The 19,532-nt window shown below is 42.3% G+C and overlaps 2 protein-coding genes across 2 annotated transcripts in view; one reads left to right on the top strand and one right to left on the bottom strand.

Annotated features, from left to right (window-relative positions):
• Lrrc17 (leucine rich repeat containing 17) overlaps positions 1-15,262 on the bottom strand; it is a 32,288-nt gene extending 17,026 nt beyond the window's left edge. The window contains exon 1 of the mRNA XM_031380085.1: positions 14,965-15,262. The gene's annotated coding sequence lies outside the window, so the exon portion shown is untranslated. The remainder of the gene's footprint in view (positions 1-14,964) is intronic.
• Fbxl13 (F-box and leucine rich repeat protein 13) overlaps positions 1-19,532 on the top strand; it is a 192,677-nt gene that overhangs the window by 106,322 nt on the left and 66,823 nt on the right. The window contains exons 10-12 of the mRNA XM_031380084.1: positions 601-653; positions 4,475-4,575; positions 14,895-15,024. Coding sequence (XP_031235944.1) covers positions 601-653; positions 4,475-4,575; positions 14,895-15,024 — 284 coding nt within the window. The remainder of the gene's footprint in view (positions 1-600; positions 654-4,474; positions 4,576-14,894; positions 15,025-19,532) is intronic.

Genomic DNA, 19,532 nt, shown 5'->3' with positions numbered 1-19,532 from the left:
ACTCTCATAAAATCTGGATATGGTTGTAGGTGTCTATAATTCCAGTTCAGGGGAAGTGGAGACAGGACGATCCCTAGGCCTCCCTGGATACCTAGGCTTGCTAAATCAGCAGTCTTCAAGTTCAGTGAGAAGCCTGAACAAAAACATGAAGAAACACTGGCTATCAACCTTTGTCATTCACATGCATGTATATATACATCCATATATGTATATATAAACACACATGCACAATAATTAAGAAGCTATGTACCAAAAAGTGCCAAAATCCAAAACTAACCAACCAACCAACCAAAACAAATTATTTTTCTTCTAGTACCTTCAAATTAAAATCCCCAAAGACATAGTAGTTTTTAAATTGAAAAGTGTTTTCTTTCCATCTTCTTCTTGTACTTTGCACACAATAACAAACATGTGTATGTATGGGTTTTTAAGCCAAGGACATCATTTGCCTGAGCAGAGAAACCCACATACTTAGAACACATTTCTTGCCAAAGTGTCTCTTTACTTTTTAATGAAAAAAATTCATTGCATTGAATGTAGGATGGAAAAACTAAATGTTTGCAGTGTGTTGTTTAATGATGGCCTCCTTGTTTGATTTAGGCCACTGTAAAAACTTGCAAGAGTTGAACGTCTCTGACTGCCAGTCTTTCACAGTGAGTATGAGAGTTTATTCTATCGTTGTTTATGCAAGTCCAAACCCCTCACCCTGGAGAGCCAGTGGGTAGACTATATATTTTGTGTGCATTTGGGGTTGAATATGGAAAAAGCAAACTGTATTAAACATGGGCAAAAACATCTACCCCTCTGCACAATGCTATCATTAATCTTGTGGCTATGTGCTCAGTGGTGGAGCCTCTGGCAAATGGAAAGTCTTCAGTGGTTACATAAAAATGAACTGTGCTTATGTTTCATGCATACTTATATGAGACAGAAAATGCTGGGTCCCTGCAAGGATGGTGGGCTTATTCTGGAGGATTTCATGGCTGTTGGTAACCATGCCAAAGGAGATGGAAATGAGCATGTATCCCTGGACCCCCTCCTTCCTGACCTTTCATCTTTCCTGCCTCCACGCCTGCCTTCTGCATTGTGAGCATACAATACCCTTTCTACAGGCAGCTCTGACTAACTCACCTCTATCATTCATCATCCACACACTACTGGAAAAAAAAAATCACACTACTTTAACATTGGCGTGCCGTAGAGACTTTTTGTAGTCTGCTTCCCTTTGTAACCTCATCCTGTTCCACTCCACACAGTAAGTTCTGGTGACCATGGACCAGGATGCCCAGGGCAGTTTCTCGTTGTTGCTCATATATGATGTCTCTTTTTTCTTTTTTCTTTTTTTTTCTTTTTTCTTTTTTTGAGATAGGCTGAGCTCACTCTGTAGGCCAGGCTGGCCTTGAGCTCAGCAATTCTCTGCCTCTGCCTCCCAGGCGCTGGGGTTAAAGGCGTGCGCCACCATGCCTGGCTATGTTCCTTGCCCTTGCCTTCACCATCACCCCCAAGTAGGGCCTAGATAAGTGGATGGGTTCAAATAACTAATTTAAGTACATGGGATGGGCAGACATTTGAAAAGTGGCCCAAATGGGCAGGTAAGAAAAGCACTGAACATGGGCAGCCAGGACTTGAGAATTAGGGTTATTAATTTCTGGAAACCATCCCAGTGGGATATTAGGACAGAGATATATCTGCACTGAGCTGTGAACTGGACAAGATACAGAAAAATGAGCATGAGCTATAAACCAATGTTTAAATCAGGTAAAATGAGCTATAAACTAATGTTTCCAGAAAAATGGCTGAGGGCGGGTTAGAAGGCACAGGGACCTGGAAATGCAAACATGTTTATAGAAGCCAGTGGGGACTAACCAGCTAGTGGGACAAGTTTCTGAGGAGACACAGAAAGCAGAAGGGAAGCCCGACATGTAACGATGCTCAGCACACGTCAACACCAGGCCAAGGCCCTTAGCTCAGGTGACAAGATGCCTATACTGGTTCCTCAGAGTTTTCTCCCAACCTTTCACATAGCAGCATGCCTCGAGTTCGCAGGTGTCCCTTCTCAGATATCTGCCCTGTTTTAACATTAACTCTTCTCAGGTCCCCACAATGTCATTTCAGTGTGTCGTTGAGCCCATTTTTCTGTCTGTCTAAATGATGCTCATCCCTCCCATTCCCCAACCCCAGGCTGGCTACCTTTGTTCCTCCTTTAAAACATACTTCATCCCCACTGGGGTTTTCCATACATTTTTGAAGAAATAACTTAAAAAAGAATAACACTGTAGAAATGAAAACAAATTGATATTACTATTTACTCAGAGAAAACACTTCAATAATTTGTGGTATATGCATAGAATCAGGCCACCATAGCCACGAGTAATTTTACAACATTTTCTACACCCTTAAGAGAAATCACATCCATTAAATTACCCCTTATTTTCTTTCAACTTCTCAGTACCTTGTAATTCCATTTTTTTACTGATAGGCTTAATTTTCTTCCAAGTTGGCACCGTGGGCTCCGTCCCTCTGCAGTTCTACTTTCTGCTCCTATCTATACCCACACTGTGGCTCCAACTTTAGAACCAGGGATACTTTGAAATTCCTCTCCTTACATTTTTCCCATGAAGCTCACCCTTCCATTTTCAGAGCAGAAGTTATTTTCCCCCAAAGATGGAAGACATCTTATGGGTAAATAAAATATAAACATAAAATTCCAAAGATTCTTATACCACATTAACTCCTAATTTTCTCCTAATACAGAAGTGAAGTCTTCAAATTACTTAGCTGGTCCCCACCTACAGGCCACTGCCCTCACTCTGTCAGTCAACTGTCCTCTCAGCGGCTCATGCCTCAATATGAACAAGCAGTTACTTGATGTTCAGGAGTGTTCCCAGGAAATCGAGGGATAAACAGACAGGCCAAAGAGCACATAAGAGAAAAAGATTCTACTTCCCTTCTGGCTGGGCTCTTTCTCTACTAGCAAAGTGTATAAGGGTTCTTCATCAAGAGACATGGCAGTCTTTGCTGGCATATTCTTGAGCTATCTGATGAGGATTCAAATAGGGCCATTGTGAAATGGATTCATCCTTCCTATGGGTATTTTTAGCACCAGCTATGTCAGAGCTATCCCTTTAGGTGTTAGAAGGAATTTTAATGTGAGTTGATTTTCAGTTCTTGCCTCAGGGAACATTAGTTCTGCATATGAATACAAGCATGGCATTCTTTGAATCTGGCCTTCTAGCAGGAAAGTCAACACAAAGCCATCTGCATCAAGTTTGTGAACATCAAAGTCTCATCCAAGTTTGGGATCTATAAAGGGATAGTAATTTCATCCAGCTCCACTTTCTTGTTGTTTTCTCCCTCTGAGACACAGGCTGGAAGACAGGCTCATATTTAAAGATGTGGGGGACACCCACTCAAAGAGCTTGGCTATACCTGATCTTGCTGTGTGAAATAAATCACACTGAAGAGTTTGAGTCGGATGGGTTACGGACAGATTCACAAGCCGTTCAGCAGTGTGTACACTCTAACAGTTTTGCGTTATATGTTCAAACACTCTAAGGACGAGTCTTGCATCCCCTTAAGTACTGAGAACAGGAGTGGTCTGGGCTTGTTTGGGTGATCAAGCAACTCCACAAAGGCAAAGGCAGAGAGAGACGGCTGACTCAGCTCTAGGGAGTCATAGGAAGCACAAGCCACCTCCTTGTGCCTCCTCGTGCCCCGCCTCTTCTGAGGCCTCTCTACAGGTGGCTAAGCCAGCTCTCTCTCTCACCCACCTTGCCCCACCCCACTTGCACCCCCGCCAAAGTCTTTTTTAGCAGGTGCACAGTCTGCGAGCACACCTAACGTTTTCAAGGGTGAGTTTTGCACCTGTTTAAGGTATGGCACTACATACAGTGATGGTTGTCCCAATCCCAACACCGGATCTTGCGCACTCTGTACACTCTGTATATTGTCTATATTCTCTTTTCAAATAGAGATATTGAGACTATCTCTGAGCTCTCATAAATTCAGTCAGAATTTGTCCAGCCTTTTAAATGTATCAGTATCGGAGCCACAGAGATTTAGTCACACCAACAGATGACACGCTTGGGCTAAATGTGGCCTTGCTTTCAGTGAAGTCTAGTTATTAGAGCATTTACAATTCCAGTCTTTAGAATAACTTTAAAACAGGCCAGTTTGTGAGCACATTTCTATATCTGGACAGTCAAAAGTCACACTGTGATATTTGTGTCATATAGCAGGACTTCAATGAAATGTCATAGTAAGGTATTGAAATTTTATTTCTAAAGAAAAAGGAAGGGGCAATGGAGCTTCAAACAGAAGGACTAGTTTCTATTTTGTATTTGATGTAGTAACAAGGTACATGAAGGGGCAGGTTGTACATGAATGTTTTTCAGGGAGAGGAAGAGAGATGAGAGATAATGGAATCATTACAAAGCCTGTGATGGTTTGGTCTGATTCTCCTTCTGTTGTGCAGGATGAATCCATGAGACACATTTCGGAGGGCTGTCCTGGGGTCCTGTATCTCAATCTATCCAACACGACCATCACCAACAGGACAATGCGACTTCTGCCCAGGTAATGCTTGGGGCTGTTTGTTTGATTGAAATATGGTCTCATAGGTTCTCCAGGCTGGCCATGGACTCACGCTCCTCTGCCCTCTGATGGGTGCTGCATGTATTATTTGTATCCCACTGAGAACATTGTCTTCCTCCAGGCTTTGGCTTGTTCTAGTTGACTTCAAAGATAATCCCCCATCATCAGCACCCAACCATGGCAGCATGACCAGGGGTAGACAACAGCTTTCCTGCCCTGGAGCTGTCAGGTACAGCTGGTCACGGGTCTCTCTCAGCCAGTGGTTTTGTCACTCTTGCAGGAGTATACCCAGTAGCTTGAGGTAGACCTTGTTTCTTTCTGCTCCTCTTCCTGGACATTTGAGCCTGGGTCCCAACTTCTTTTCTGGTGTCTGGGACCTTCTCTAATAGAACTCCAACATGCCCCCTCCCTGACCTGGGAACACTGCTGTCCACTCATGTTCCAGGTGTCTGTGTGTCCCTCTGAGATGGCTCTAACTCCAGGGAACTTACATTGCTGACTGTTGACTTTGATGTGCCCAGAGTGTGGTAGCTTCTATTCCTTAGCCAACTCTTCTCTAGAGAAGGGCACAAAATCGGGCAGAATCTTCAACTTCACACAAATATATCTGATTCAGTATTTATTGTGGAAAAACTTATCAGGCACTGTGTCTGATCCCATGGAGATGTTCAAATTTGACTTGGGGAAAACATTTCTCAAGCCATTGTAAAAGACAGAACTTTTTTGAGATCCTTTGAAAACTAACAATAAGACATGTGGAAAAGCTTAAACAGAAAAAATTCTGGGTGGCAATTTCTTTATGTCTGACTCTAATAATCTTCCACAAATGGGCAAACTTCAGGAAGGCAGCGTGGCACTGCCTGATTTAGTCAACTCTTCAAGACCTTCCTTTTGAAATCCTCCAAATACTTTAACATCTTCACCCAGCCAGGCACTTAATAATATCTTACTTTTTATTCCTGTACTTTTAAAACAGCTTATAATCCATTTAGAATTTATTCTAGTGATAAAAGAAGCAATGATCCAAAGTGGAGATCGATAACCTATGACCCATGTGGTCCAAAGCCTGCTTTTGTGTGGTCCACCAGTCAAAATTTTACATTCTCCATCTGTAAGAGTTGATCATCCCACATAATTTTTTGGCTATAGTTCTATGTGCTTCTTCCTTATATATTTAAAAATTTTAGACAGGCAGTAAGTGCTTAGAAGACATTCATTCCTAGTATCTCTTTGCATATAATGTTGCCCACATCCGGGGTTTTCATGGCCCTTGTAACCAGGGCCAGCTTCTTTTCAGCAACCCATCCCCGGAAGCTTGGAAAGGACAGGTAGGGAGTGCTCCACACCATGAAAAGTGGCTAATGTGACAAGACAAGACTTGAATTAGTGTTTTGACAATTATTTTGACTTAAATTGATGGGAAAGGCAATTTATAAAGCAGAATAAATTTGAAAGTTTGCCATGCTTATAGCCAGCATATTGTAAATAGCACAAAAATTGAGGCAATATTTTTTAAGAAGCAAAGCTTTATTTATTTATTTATTTATTTATTTATTTATTTATTTTTGTATTTTTATATTTTCTTTATTTACATGCAAATTTCTCCTTTCTCAGTTTCCCCTCCAAAAAACAAACAAACAAACAAACAAACAAAAACAACAAGAACAAACCCCTGTTGCCTCCCCCCTCCCCATTCCTGCCACCCCACCCTCTCCCACTTATTGGCCCTGGCATTCCCCTACACTGGGGCACAGAACCTTCACAGGGCCGAGGTCCTCTCCTCCTATTGAAGATCAAGTTGAGGCAATATTTTTTTTTTCAATTCCTTAAAATGACCTGATTCAGCAATGCAAACACTTGTGTTATTGACAGCAGTCTATGTTAGTGCAGTCTGGCCATACAGCTCAGTTTGCCTAACTCTATAGTGCAATGTTTGAAAATGAAGAGTTCCCGCCCTAACTGCAGTGCTCAGTGGTGGCTACCTCTGTAAGAATCTGGTAAAAGCCAATCAAAGTATTTTGTGAGAACAGCTTGGCTACATGGAATCGACTATAACTCATGTTGGATTAGCACTTGTAAATCGTATGTTACCTAATCTTTGCATCAGTAAGATAGTAAGATAAAAATTGATGGTAAATATATTTATACACAGTTTTGGAGAGCTATTAATCACTATATTAATAAGGATAAAATAATCATTTATGTATAATCATCCTCTTGGGAGCAGAGGACTTTTACATTTTTCAAAGTTCATAAATCTCTCAATAAAAATCTATTTTGGTCAGAAAAAAAGGTTGAAGTTATTCATAGATGAGTTTTTAGTTGTCATCATTGCCAGCAACCTGTCTGTGGTTTCTAACTTTATTAACTAAATGGTCCTTTTTGGATTGGAATATGAGATGTAAGTATCTTTTTAAACTTTTCTCTTAAAAATGGTACAAGCAAAGCCAGATAATTATTCTTAGATAAGAATTTGGGAAAAGCATATAAGACTTGTTAAGTGCTATTTCCGTTTTCCAAACCAGCAGTCCATATTTTCTTTCCTTTTTGAGAATTCTTTGTGTAAAGTGGTTGGTGCTTCGATGGTTAAGCTTCTGTCTTTAATTGTAGAAGGGATATGGACTGAATTATTTCTGCTTTTTGGAATTCGGATTCCTTCAAAGGCCAGCTTGGCATTAGTTTCTGCACTCTCATGAATGTTTGAAGTGAGGAGAGCCTTTTAAGAGAGCAAACCTCTGTGTGTGAATGTGCACTTTTACTCAGACTTGATGTGTCATCATATGATGGTGACGCGTTTCTCACTGATTGTAATCAAGCTTATGGTTTAGTTTAACTTACACATAAAGTAGCATGCTTTCTCATAGATCTCCATATTTTTTCCACATAAAGTAATATTCATTTTCCTGATTAGTGTTTCTTTGTGATGTGTGTTGTTGTTTTGAGATGGGCCTTCACTGGCTGGCCTAGGCTGCCCTCCCTCAAACTTGCTATCCTCCTGCCTCAGCCTGCTGAGTGCTGAGATTACAGGTACATACTACCATACTAACCTTGAATCTTTAAAACTCTGCTGTTAATTCCCTTGCCTTTGTTTTCCTTTGTTTATGCTTTTTGTGGAATAACTTTATCGATCCCTGCATCTTAAACCTTAGTTGTGTTTTATGTGTAGTATGTTACTAGCTTCTATTTTATTTTTGTGTTTTCAAGTTAGTTTTTGTCCAGGTAGCCCTGTGTGGTAGTTTGAATAAAAATGCCCCCTATAGGGCCTATAGGGAGTGGCACCATCAGGAGGTTTAGCCTTGAGGGTGAAAATGTGTCTCAGCCTCTTTCTCCTGCCTGCCAATGCAGATATAGAACTCTGAGCTCCTTCTCCAGCACCATGTCTGCCTGGGCACTGCCATGCTTCCCACCATGATGATAATGGACTAAACCCAAGCCAGCCCCAATTAGATGTTTACCTTTATAAGAGTTGCCATGGTCATGGTGTCGGTCTGTAGCAAGAGAACCCTGGCTAAAGCACCCAGGCTATCCTGCAGCTCACGCGGTAGTTCAGGCTGGCCTTGGACTCAGATCCACCCACCTCTGTCTCCCAAATGTTGGATAAAAGTATCCAACACTGCCCACCTAGTAGCTAGTGTTTTTAAAATGCTTGTTCTTTGTGACTATTGAAGAATGTTCCAAAGACTAATATTTATTTTTTAAAGATTATATAGTAAAATTTTTATGTTAAAATCTGAATTTACAAGTAGATGATTTGAAAGTAATTTATATCACCTTACAAATTGTCCTTCCCTCTCATTCTCTTTCCCTTTATTTCATTCTTTCTTCCTTTCCTTCTTTCTTCCTTTCTTTCTTTCTTTCTTTCTTTCTTTCTTTCTTTCTTTCTCTCTTTCTTTTGAAGTGGGTCTAACTGTGTAGCCTAGAGTGCTTAGAACTCACTATATACTTCAGGCTGGCTTGAAGCTCTGGTGGTCTTCCTGTCTCAGCCATCTATATACAGGAATTACAAATGTGAGCCACCATTGTTGAATTCCTCCTCTGCTTTTTAAACTTAAAACATTCTTACTGACCCCATTGGGATGATCCTTTCCCCTTAGTTAACGTAGCATACTAGTGTGGCTATTAGTTGAATAATGTTTTAGGGATATTTATTTTATAAATGCATATATAATTTAGTAGAAAAGATAGAAAAGCTGAATTCCAAATAAGAATTTTGGTTGTAATTTTTTAGTTCTTCCCATCCAGTGAACATTTAGAATAAATTCTACTGGGTGCTGATGATTTTTGTCGCATGAAAAAAATACAGTGTCTTAAGGGTTTACTGCTGTGAACAGACACCATGACCAAGGCAACTCTTATTAGGACAATATCTAATTGGGGCTGGCTCACAGGTTCAGAGGTTCAGTCCATTATCATCAAGGTGGGAACATGGCATCATCCAGGCAGGCATGGTGCAGGAGGAGCTGAGAGTTCTACATCTTCATAGGAAGGTTGCTAGCAGAATACTGGCTTCCAGACAGCTAGGATGAAGGTCTTAAGGCCCACACCCACAGTGACACACCCACTCCAACAAGGCTACACCCTATTCCAACAGGGCCACACCTTCTAGTAGCACCACTCCCTAGGCTGAGCATATACAAACCATCACACAGGGCAACCTATCCATCATGGTAACCTATCTATGGTAAAAATACATTTCATAGTGATTGTCTATTTGCGTTGTGTTTCCTAGTGTTTCAAATATGTGAGGGTATGCAAAATTCCTCTTGAAACTATAACTAAGAGAAGTGCTGGATGTTGCTGTTGTTGTCCCTCTTTGTTGCCATTATACTTCCTTCCAAAGAAATCAATTGCCACAAAGAAAAAAAAGACATGATGCATGCTCTTTTTGTCAACATTGATGCTGGTTTTTATTTGAGTATTTTTTTTTCTAACTTCTTTGGAGACTTAGCTTTCTAAAGTTAAAAATGAGAGCTTCCCATAGATCTTTCTCATTATTTGTTTTTTGGGGAGGTAGAAGGAGGGGTGAGAGCATGTTCTGCATGTACCACGTGTGCTGCCGAGATGCCAATGTAGTGCATTGCTGCATGTGTGCATGTGTGCATATGTGCATGTCCCAGACGATCAGTGATTTCTCCTTTTCCTGCATCCCAGGGGAAGCACGCACGTATTCATCCCATGGTGATCCACTACACTGCACAAAACCTTCTGACCATACCGTTGGGATTAAAACTCTTAGGGGTCTTTTTTTAGAAGGGGCATGAGCTTTCTTAAGAGTGCTCAGGATCATCTTGAACAGTTAGGCTCAAGTGCTTCTACCTCAGCCTCACAAAAAGGTGGAGCTTCAGCTGGATCCTTGTTCCTTAGCGGATCCTTATGTGTTGCAGTGAGTGGTGTGTGATGGTTTTTTTTAAATTATTTTATTCATTTCATGTATATGAGTACATTGTCTCTGTCTTCAGACATATCAGAAGAGAGCATCAGATCCCATTACAGATGTTTGTGAGTCAACATGTGGTTGCTGGGAATAGAACTCAAGACCTTTGGAAGAGTAGTCAGTGCTCTTAACTGCTGAGCCATCTCTCCAGCCCCAAGTGTGATCAGGTTTTACACAGATTAATTGACCCTTCATTTGGCTTTAACTTTTCTTACTTACTGGGGTCATCTGTTCTGTAGCCTCACCAATTTCCATCAAAGGGGAGCTGCTAGGGTAAGATGTCCTGCTCAGTGGATGACCTCACTCTCTTATGAGACCTGCTCAGTGGATGACCTCACTCTCTTAGGAGACCTGCTCAGTGGATGACCTCACTCTCTTAGGAGACCTGCTCAGTGGATGACCTCAGGTTCACTCTCTTAGGAAAGCTGCTCAGTGGATGACCTCACTCTCACTCTCTTAGGAGAGCTGCTCAGTGGATGACCTCACACTCTTAGGAGACCTGCTCAGTGGATGACCTCACTCTCTCAGGAGAGCTGCTCAGTGGATGACCTCACTCTCACTCTCTTAGGAGAGCTGCTCAGTGGATGACCTCACACTCTTAGGAGACCTGCTCAGTGGATGACCTCACTCTCTTAGGAGACCTGCTCAGTGGATGACCTCACACTCACTCTCTTAGGAGACTTGCTCAGTGGATGACCTCACTCTCTTAGGAGACCTGCTCAGTGGATGACCTCACACTCACTCTCTTATGAGACCTGCTCAGTGGATGACCTCACTCTCTTAGGAGACCTGCTCAGTGGATGACCTCACTCTCTTAGGAGACCTGCTCAGTGGATGACCTCACTCTCTTAGGAGACCTGCTCAGTGGATGACCTCACACTCACTCTCTTAGGAGAGCTGCTCAGTGGATGACCTCACACTCACTCTCTTAGGAGAGCTGCTCAGTGGATGACCTCACACTCACTCTCTTAGGAGAGCTGCTCAGTGGATGACCTCACTCTCTTAGGAGACCAAGTCTTTCATTGAAATTTACTAGAGAGTTCTGCTTCTCAAAACTTCCTCTTGACACCAGAGAGTCTACCTGCAAATTCCTTCGTCCTAGACTAGGTCTTTTTTCTAGTGGTTCTGATAGAAGTTTCTATTTAAATACATGGAATTATGCTCTTTCTAGCAGCCCTCGATTGGGTGTTGAAGATACAACCTAAAATACTCTAGTTCTTCAGTGCAAACAAAGAAAAACAAGAGCCAAAAAGAATGTCTGTGTTTTCTTTAGGATTACACTAAAGATTTTAAGATTTATTTCTTAAAGATTACACTAGTAGCAGAAAAATAAATTTAAAAAGAAACCCATACCCTCAATACAAAAGAGTTATCAAATAATCAGGGAAACATAAAACACATCTTAAATATTCTTTCTCAAAGCAGAAATGAAGTTGTCAGGGCCCTGTGCTGGGAAGGTAGTGAAGGTGATCTTGCTTGGAAGGTGAAGCATTTTTTTTGTCCAGTTTTTTGTTTGTTTGTTTGTTTAGGATTTTTTTTTGTTTATTTTGTTTTTCAAGATAAGGTTTCTGTATATAATCCTGCCTACCTTGGAATTCCCTCTGTAGACCGGGCTAGCCTTGAAATCATGGAGACCTGACTGCTTCTGCCTTCCAAGCACTGGAATTGGAGGTGTACACCACTCAGCTTTCTTTCTCCAGTATTAAAAAATTACATATTAGTGCTGTACAACTTGGCATAAGTGTTTCACGGATAACCAACCCAAGTCAGCCTTCCACAGGTTTCTGTCTGTAACACTGGGACTCACTAGAAAGGGCCTGAGGCTCCCTGGGGGACTCACTAGAAAGGGCCTGAGGCTCCCTGGGGGACTCACTAGAAAGGGCCTGAGGCTCCCTGGCTTTCCTTCAGGACTCATAGTGAGTGCTCCAAGCTCTCACTTTGAAGGGAAGCTGGCCAGGGACCTTTTCTCAGCTTAGGAGCCAGGGAGCCAGGGAGCTAGGGAGCCATTCAGTCTAAGTACCTCCTTGTTGGCAGCCAGGTCGCTGCCCCCAAAGACAACGAATTCATGTGTCTATGAGGTATGTGTGTGTGTGTGTGTGTGTGTGTGTGTGTGCATATTGATGTAAGCATGTGAATGCAGGTGCCCTCAGAGGCCAGAGGAATCTGATTCCCCTCGACACCCCAGAGCCCAAGTTACAAATGGCTGTGTGCTGCTTGACACAGGTGCTGGGAACTGAGCTGCAGTCCTCTGGAAGAACAGCAACTGCTCTTGACCATCTCCCCAACTCCTGTTCATGTGTTCTGATGGTGGGAACATCCTCTGTTTCCAGCTAAGCTTTAACTGAAGTACAGGGGGCACAAAGGATGGCTCAGTAAGCAAAGATACTGGTGCCACCTGAGTTCAATCCCAGGGATCCTGGTAGTTCATGGTAGGAAGAAAGAACCCACTCCTGAAAGTTGTCCTCTGACCTCCACTTGAGTGCTGAGGCAATTACAGACACACACACACACACACACAAAATATTTTTAAAATATTATGCTAAAAGGATCTATGGACCTTATAGAGTAGCAAAAGTATCTGCATTATAAGAATAGTTAAGTAGTCTCTTAATCCTAATTTTGGAGATTTACTAGCTGATCATAAAGATTTAAGCAGGTAGAATGATAGGTTTGGGCAAGACCTCATGTGATGACCTCTAAACTTTTCCAGACAAAGATCTACTTCATTAAATGGAAATAGACAGTGCAAACTCCATAAAAGCAATGACGGACGATGTTGGCCTGGGATAATAGCTCAGTTGATAAAGTGCCTATTTTGCAAGCCTAAGACCTGAGTTTGAGCTGCCAGAAACTATGTAAAAAAAAGAAAAAAGCCAGTTGTGGTCCTTGACTTTGTAACCCTAGGGAGGCAGAGAGGCAGATTCTCTGGGCTTGCTGCCCAGTTGGCTAGCATGCTTGGCAATAAGAAACACTGTCTCAAAAAACAAGGTGGACACCATTCTTAGGAATAGCATTGAAGCCTGTCCTCTGACATGTGTGGGTTGCAGGGATGTGTACGAGTGAGCACACACACACAGACATGCATGCACACACACTTAAAAGAGCAGTATATTATTATTTTGGTGGTAGCAGTAGCAGTAATAATAAGGAAAAACTCTCAAAGTATGCTGTGCCTCTGCTGTTTTCAATGATTGAGAATCACCCTCCTGATGATACTGTTAGATTGGAATACTCATTTAAATTTTCACCTTTCTCAAAGGCAAGAGTGGATGGGATTAAATTCATGACAGATTAGAAAAATAAAGGTCAGAAAAGCCTTAGGCTCCAGAGTTTGCTAAGGGTGGGGGTGTCCAAAGAGGAATTCCTAAACAAAAGACTATTATTGTCTTCACTTAGCATCCAGGAAAGGAATCTGCACTGGCATAGGGAAGTTGTAGTGTCAAGGCTCTGATTCTAAGTCTGGTCCGAGTCCAAATTCTTGTGTATTTTTCATGGTGTGTGCTGTCTGCCTCACGTCCCCTATCTCTACGTTAAAACAATGTTATTAGAACTGACACCCCAAGCTCAGCTCAAGAGAGAGAAAGAGAAAGCATTTCTCAGTCCACTGTGGGGCTGAGGAGAGGGGCGTGTCTTTGGATGCTAGAGAGTTCTCTCTTTCCAGGTCCAGCCCACTGCTGCTGTGGTCCAAAAGCTTCTCTGGCTCTTCTGTGGAATCTCATGCACACAGCCATTCCCAGAGGGGAACGTGTGTTCTCAATCAGTAATTCACCATGGAGTAGAGACATTAAATCATATAGACTTGATTTTCAAGTTTAGGATTAAATCTAACCTATGGACAATGTTTGCATATCTTATTTCCCATTTATGCATAGATAAACTTGTTCTGCAAGCCTCACAAGAGAGAGAAAGGCATTTTCTCCCTACTTCTAGAGTACTCGTTGGCCGCTAAGCTGTTGCAGACTCCAAACTAAGAGCATATTGGTAGTTATTGCATGAGCAGGCAGCAAGAATCCTTACAACTTTAAAGAGTGCCATGCTGAGGAGGGCTTAGAAGCTAGTCCGCAGGGTGTCCTGAAAACAATAGCCCTTAGGTGGCGGGACAGACTCATGCTAATCCCCTCCAGCCCCCTTTCTTCTGGAAGCTCTCATTTTGGTCATTGTGGTAATGGCATCTTTCCTGTCTCAGCTCCAGTGAGATTGACAGTCTCCTGTGTAAGTTTTATTTGTCTCAAGTGTTGCCCACGTAGCTATTCACTATTCTTAGCCCATGTTTGAGTCCTGAGTGCATATCAGTCTGAACTGTTATTTTTAATTACCCTAAGGACACCATTACTCACAAAGCTATGCACGTTGGAATCTCTGGGTTTAAGTCATTTTCTTATCAGACCCATTTTAGGAGCCTGCCGTGTCAGGTTTAGTCTTCTTTCTACCCTGATTCCTCGCCGTGATGGAACGGCTACTTTCCGTAAAATGTTTTCGAAATGTTTTTCTCAACAGTTCACATAGTAGTTTGGCAAAAGTAAGACTAAAAACTAGAGAGTAAACTTTAACTTGGGTTTCAGCAACAAACTTTCAAATAATATGCATGCGAGGCTTCTCCTACCCTCCAGCCAAGAAAAGTCTTATTATCCCATCAAGTTTTGTAAAACCCTCGCCAGATATCCTCTCTTTCCCTTTGAAATGCAGCCATGCATTATCTTGTCTATCGCTACAGGAAGAGAGACAGAAGTTGTTAAACTGCTGAACATCTGCAGAGCGGAGAGTGAATACGGGGCTTTCAGTCTCTTTGTTGTAGTGGCTCAAGAAAGACTTGAGAAAAGCTAAGTATTTAACGTTCCTTCCTCCCGTCTCTGCCCCATTGCTCCAGGTATTTCCACAACTTACAGAACCTCAGTCTGGCTTACTGCCGAAAGTTCACCGACAAAGGCTTACAGTACCTGAACTTGGGGAACGGATGCCACAAGCTCATCTATCTGGACCTCTCCGGCTGCACCCAGGTTTGCCTCCCAGTCTCAGTCTTCTCTGTCCTGCAGCAGGCAAGGACGTCCTCTCGAGAGCCAGCTGCATCCAGCCCTCATGTTGCACTAATGCTGTGCATGGAGCACAGAACACTCTGCTGAGGTTTTAAATTACATGGCCACAGCTGCTTCAATTTTCTCCAGGATTGCTACTATAGGCGCCTGGCTTCTGTCCACAGGCGTGTCACATCAACAAACAGGCAGAGCTCATTGGATGATGAAACAGACCACTTCTGAGAACAGTTTGAAGGCAGAGTCCAAATCTCCAAAACTTTATAGAGCCACTAAGATACAAACAAATGGGGTGGGGTACACAGGACTCCTGACAAGGCAGTTAGGTCCCCAGGGGGTTTTCTCTGGATAAAATGCTACAAGCAATAAATGTGAGAAAGAGAAGTCCCACAACAAGGACTGTAAATGTTTAAAACTTCATTACACACATATGTTAAATACCACAAAGATGTGAGATCCGGGTAGGAAAATGTTTGAAGATGAAGAAGGGACAGGGATTGGGGAAGTTGGTCCGGGAGCCATGTAAAGTGTGTGGCCTTGAGATACACTCGCTGCCTCTCCCACAGTTCCTTCTGTTACCATGGTTTCCATAGATTTAAGCTATTCTTCCTGTGACTGATTTTCTCCCACATCTCTGCGTATGTCTAGATATTGATGTCCTCGGTAATGTACTATGTTCTTTATAATACCACACAGTGAGAGATGGCTAAAATGAGTGTCCACCACAGCCAGATAGCTGTAGTTCCCAATGATTGAGCTGTTTCTGTGTTCGATGAGACATCACTTCATACAGTGGATTCCTTGTGAGGGTTTTGTGCCCATTTACCAAAGTTGCAGGTGGTGGAATAAACTGGCCAGTCTTTCATAGAAGCCGATGGTGTAGGTCATGTGATAAGCACCCGGTTTCTGTGGGAGGGTAGAACACTACCTCAGATGAGACCCTAGGAAATGGAGACCCTCCTCTCACAGAGAAAAGTATTTCTAAATACAGAGATAACTTTTCATGCTCAAAAAAATTCCTTCAGCCCAACTCCCTAATGGTAAGTGTTCTAGTTCTTTTTCCATAGCTCACCCTGAATCTTAAAAAGCCTCCCACAGTGGGCCTTACATTCTCGTTCTTAGTTGCTGTGTGGGTGCATATTGTAGCCACAACACAGAATAACACACATAGACTTGTGTACACACAAACACAAACATATTCATGCTCCTACACATGTACACACATGAACATGCACACAGACAAACACCCATTCTTGTATATACTCATACATGCACACATACACACATACACATACACACACACACACACACACACACACACACACACACGCATGCACACATACACACATATACACATGCATAGCCAGTCTAGCTAGTTTAGTCACAAGTAACCATTCTACACGGCGAGGGCTAGGCCAATAAGTCTCAAAAAACCAAAGCAGACAGCTGTTGAAGAATGATACTCGAGATTGACCTCTGGCCTCCACATTCACACATATGTACGTGAGCGTGTGTGCACACATGCACACACACATACACACACGAACATGTCTACATGTACATATATGAACACAATTGGACATATTCATATATTCACACATGTACACACATGTGCACAACATGCATGCAAATATACACTCTCATACACATTCAAACACATGTACATGCATACATGTTCACATTATGAACACAGATGTAAGCACAAATACACATACACACAAGAATTAGAAACTCTCTAATTTTCCTTATTTTGTAAACTTCAAATCACAAGTGTTTGTTTCTTTTATTTGTCCTTTCTCTATTTCTATTTGGTTGAGAATCCAAGAAAGATTTAATTCTTGATGTCAGGCACTAGGAATTGGGCAGTTGAGTCAGAGTGCCATCCTACCTTTTGGGAGTGAGAAGGGGAGCACTCATCAAGCCTAGATTTTAGGGGGAGTAGCCATGCAGCTTTGCGAAGAACACTACAAGCTTCATGTCTATGCTGCTAAGCAGCTGCTTTAACCCTCCGCGGTAGGCCTGCATATCTGCCACCTCAGCTTAATTTCAAATAAGGAATCTGGTGACCCACTGTCGTAACGTTTCCCCTGTTAGGAAGAGGTTCTATTGCTGTGATAAAACACCATAGCCAAAAGTAACTTTGGAAAAGAAGGGTTTATCTTAGTTATACATCCACAGCACAGTCAACTGCTGAGGGAAGCCAGGGCAGGAACCAGGAGGCAGGAGCTGAGGCAGAGGCCATGGAGGGGTGCTGCTTACTGACTTGCTCCTCATAGCTTGCTCAGTTTGCTTTCTTATAGAACCCAGACTACTGGTCCAGGGATGGCACTACCCATGATGGGATGGGCCCTGCCCCCATTAATCACTGAATTAAGAAAATGCCCCACAAGCTGGCCTACTGCCCCATCTTATAGAGGCAGTTTCTTAACTGTGATTCTCTTTTCTCAGATTATTCTATCTTGTGCCAAGTTAATAATAATAGAAAAATCCTGCTGGGCAGTGGTGGTACATGCCTTTAATCCCAGCACTTGGGAGACAGAGGTAGGCTGATTTCTGAGTTCAAGGCCAGCCTAGTCTACAGAGTGAGTTCCAGAACAGCCAGGGATATACAGAGAAATCCTGTCTCGAAAAACAAAAAAACAAAAATCAACTAGGACTGTTGTGGAAACTGGAATATGTTTCTTGTTTGGAATTTTGCTCTAGGAAGTTATATGTGAATATATACCAAAAGGAAATATCCCAATAAAACAAAAAGATCAAAAGATCTTGAACAGGGGCTTACACCTGAGTGAGTTTCACTGGTGTCTGCCAAGTGTCTGCTGAATAAATGTGGCTGCTACATCCAAAAAGAGTATTGAGAAAGGATTGTTGTTGCAGGAAATATTAAAAAGAGCATCAAGTTCCTGAACTCTGGTGGGCACCGGCGGGTCACATGGCTCCAGCAGGGTATTCTCATCTAGGCAGACTCTCTGGCCCAGAGCTCCAGAGTTCCCTTGGCAGATCACTGCCATGCCAGCCCCATCCAATGAGCACCTACCTCACAGTTAGCTGTCACAATTCCCAGTAACCCAGTAAATCAAAACTCTTGAAGCTTATAATTAACCATTCAGATTTATATAACAATAAATTCTCAATTCATAAGATGCCCACACTATAATTTCAGAGCCAGTTGATAATGGTACAAGCTGCCACCTAGATTAGACAAGTTACTCCAATTATTCTATCCCTATATGATATTATTGCTACCTGTGGCTATTTAGAGCCACACTGAACTTGAATCATCCTGTTCATCCTCCATATTGCTTCCTTCTCCTCTCCTGTCTCCTCCATTTCTGTCCCTGCCACTCTTTGTTCTGCCTTCCTTTTCCCCACCCAATCATAGGCCTCCTGCTGCACTAATATTTAAATTAATTGGACAGGGAAAATCCTGCCACAGATTATAGCCATACATGTTAGAAAAAAAAAATATATATAGTGGAAAACTTCAGTGGAGAATAATTCCATTCCATATGTTTAGAAATATTCTTCATTCACTGGGGGTTGGATAAACAGTCTAGGAGCACTGCCCATGCACCTGCCTGCTGTCTCCCTTGGGGTGGCAGAGATGAGGACTCCACTTAGCTTCTCACTAAAAAGTCTCCCATCACAGCCAGTACCCATCATGGGGAGACTGCTGCTCCTTTGACTAGCCTGGGCAAGTTTCTAGCTTTGCCTTGCCGTTTAAATGATCATTTTAAAGTTATAAACATTTTGACCTCTAATCGTATTTAAAAGTGTGTGTGTGTGTGTGTGTGTGTGTATCAGAGGATAACTTGGTGAATTCAGTTCTCTCTTTCTACCATGAGGGTCCCAGAGGTTGAACCCAGGTTTTCCAGGCTTGCATGCTAAGCAGTTGTACCTGCTGACCCAGCCTACTTAAGTGAGTGTTTTCTTATCAGATGTATAAAAATTTTGAAAATACATAAAGAAAAAATATTTTTAGACTACTTGAAGTTTCACCACTCAGATTACACATCCTACCAGCATGTCCTGGCATAGCTTTCTGGTATTCTCTCTACACACATGTACATTCCTTTAAACCGCAACGCACGGTACAGCGTGCACACTGTTTGCTCAATATCCTGTAAAGCACACAGCTTTCCTGCTATGAAATATTCAGTGGTAATGTTAGAAGCCATCTAGTGTTCTGTAACATTTTTATTTGTTCACTAACCATTCATCCTTAGCCTGTCAAAATTTACAACCATAAAGCCTGTGCTGAAAGCCCTTACGGCCATATCTGTGCATATGTCATAAACTTCTAGAGATATAGCAGTGAAGGAATATAGGTATTTTTAAGACCATCCACATTTGTGGTAGTTTGCGGTAGGTATGGCCCCCATGGACTCCTGTGTTTGAATGCTTGGCCTTGGGGAATGTTACCATTAGAAGGTGTGACTTTGTTGGAGGAGGTGTGGTCTTGCTGGAGGAAGTGT

This window comes from Mastomys coucha, unplaced genomic scaffold (assembly GCF_008632895.1).
Source record: "Mastomys coucha isolate ucsf_1 unplaced genomic scaffold, UCSF_Mcou_1 pScaffold19, whole genome shotgun sequence".
In the NCBI taxonomy this organism is placed as follows: Eukaryota; Metazoa; Chordata; class Mammalia; order Rodentia; family Muridae; genus Mastomys; species Mastomys coucha.
The sequence above is the reverse complement of the archived record's forward strand: the minus strand, read 5'-3'. Positions and strand labels throughout refer to the sequence as shown.